General features: G+C 32.2%; 1 protein-coding gene across 1 annotated transcript; it reads right to left on the reverse strand.

Moving 5' to 3' along the window:
* Window positions 1–469: 469 nt before the first annotated feature.
* Window positions 470–1,234, reverse strand: LOC111037209 (putative uncharacterized protein FLJ37770). Its single transcript, XM_022319612.1, has one exon. It carries the CDS (start codon window positions 1,083–1,085, stop codon window positions 804–806), a length of 282 nt encoding a protein of 93 aa, XP_022175304.1. The 5' UTR covers window positions 1,086–1,234; the 3' UTR covers window positions 470–803.
* Window positions 1,235–1,278: the final 44 nt, after the last annotated feature.

Raw genomic sequence — 1,278 nt, forward strand, 5'->3', positions numbered from 1 at the left:
ACAAAAATATCAAAACATGTTCGATAAACATGCAACATGTTTAATAAAAGGCAAAAGATTTTAGATACCTAATAATAAATTAATCACAGCACATGGTTTAACATAGATGAATGATAACATATTCTATTTATACATTACTCTAAGAAATTTGATTAAATCACTAGCCCTATGGTAATTTATTGAGATCAGAGAAAAACTGTGGTTAGGACCTAAAAAAATGGTGTTACAAGATTAGAAGCAACCAATTGTAATATTTACGTATTTCACTAAATACGTATAAGGTTAAAAAAAATAAACCTGAAATTGGTGTACAATAGATGTAGGCAAGGAAACTCTTTTACCTGTGTAATAATTTATGTTGAAGTATCTATACGAGGTGTGACAATAAAATAACGAGACTTTTTGAATAAAATTTGTTTATTTTAAAAATGTTATAATTTAATGATTATCACCTTCAAAGTACCTTCCCTAAGCATCAATACACTGTTGCATACGTCGCTGCCATTCTTGAAAACAGTGTTGCCAATCGCTTTCATTCAGCCCTTTTAGAAGTTCTGCCGTTTTCATTTTTACGTCATCAACTGTTTGAAAATGGGTTCCTTTTAATAAACTTTTAATTTTTGGGAATAAGAAGAAGTCGCAAGGAGCAAGGTCTGGCGAGTACGGGGGATGTTGAAGTACAGAAATTTTTTTTTCAGTTAAAAAACGTTGAATTTAAAATGCACTGTGAGCTGGAGCATTGTCTTGGTGAAGAACCCAGCCATTTTTCCATAGATCTGGTCGCTTCTTTCTGACACGTTCTTTTAATTTAATTGATACCTCTTTATAATAATATTGATTGACTGTTTGCCCACTAGGAACCCATTTTCGTTTGTTGAAGACGTGGTAGGACGTCCAGAACGATCATCGTCTTCGACGTCCTTCCTTCCACTACAAAACCGTTTGTGCCATTCAAAAACACGAGCTTTTGATAAACATTCTTCGCCATAAACTTCACATAACATACGAAACGATTCCGCGGCAGTTTTTTTTAATTTAACAAGAAATTTAATGTTAACACGTTGTTCGATTTTTATATCTAACATTTTTCGGCAGTATAGTCGAACTCGCACTAATAACAAGGCTACTAACGTATAAGAAAATTAATCGATGTCATCAGTGTTCATAGTACTTTTAGATAAGTGTTTTCTAATCATATTTCAACAGTCGTTTTATAGATAACGTTAATAGTTTAGGTTATATTTAGAAAGTCTCGTTATTTTATTGTCATACCTCGTA

The sequence above is a fragment of the Myzus persicae genome, unplaced genomic scaffold, assembly GCF_001856785.1.
Source record: "Myzus persicae strain clone G006 unplaced genomic scaffold, MPER_G0061.0, whole genome shotgun sequence".
In the NCBI taxonomy this organism is placed as follows: domain Eukaryota; kingdom Metazoa; phylum Arthropoda; class Insecta; order Hemiptera; family Aphididae; genus Myzus; species Myzus persicae.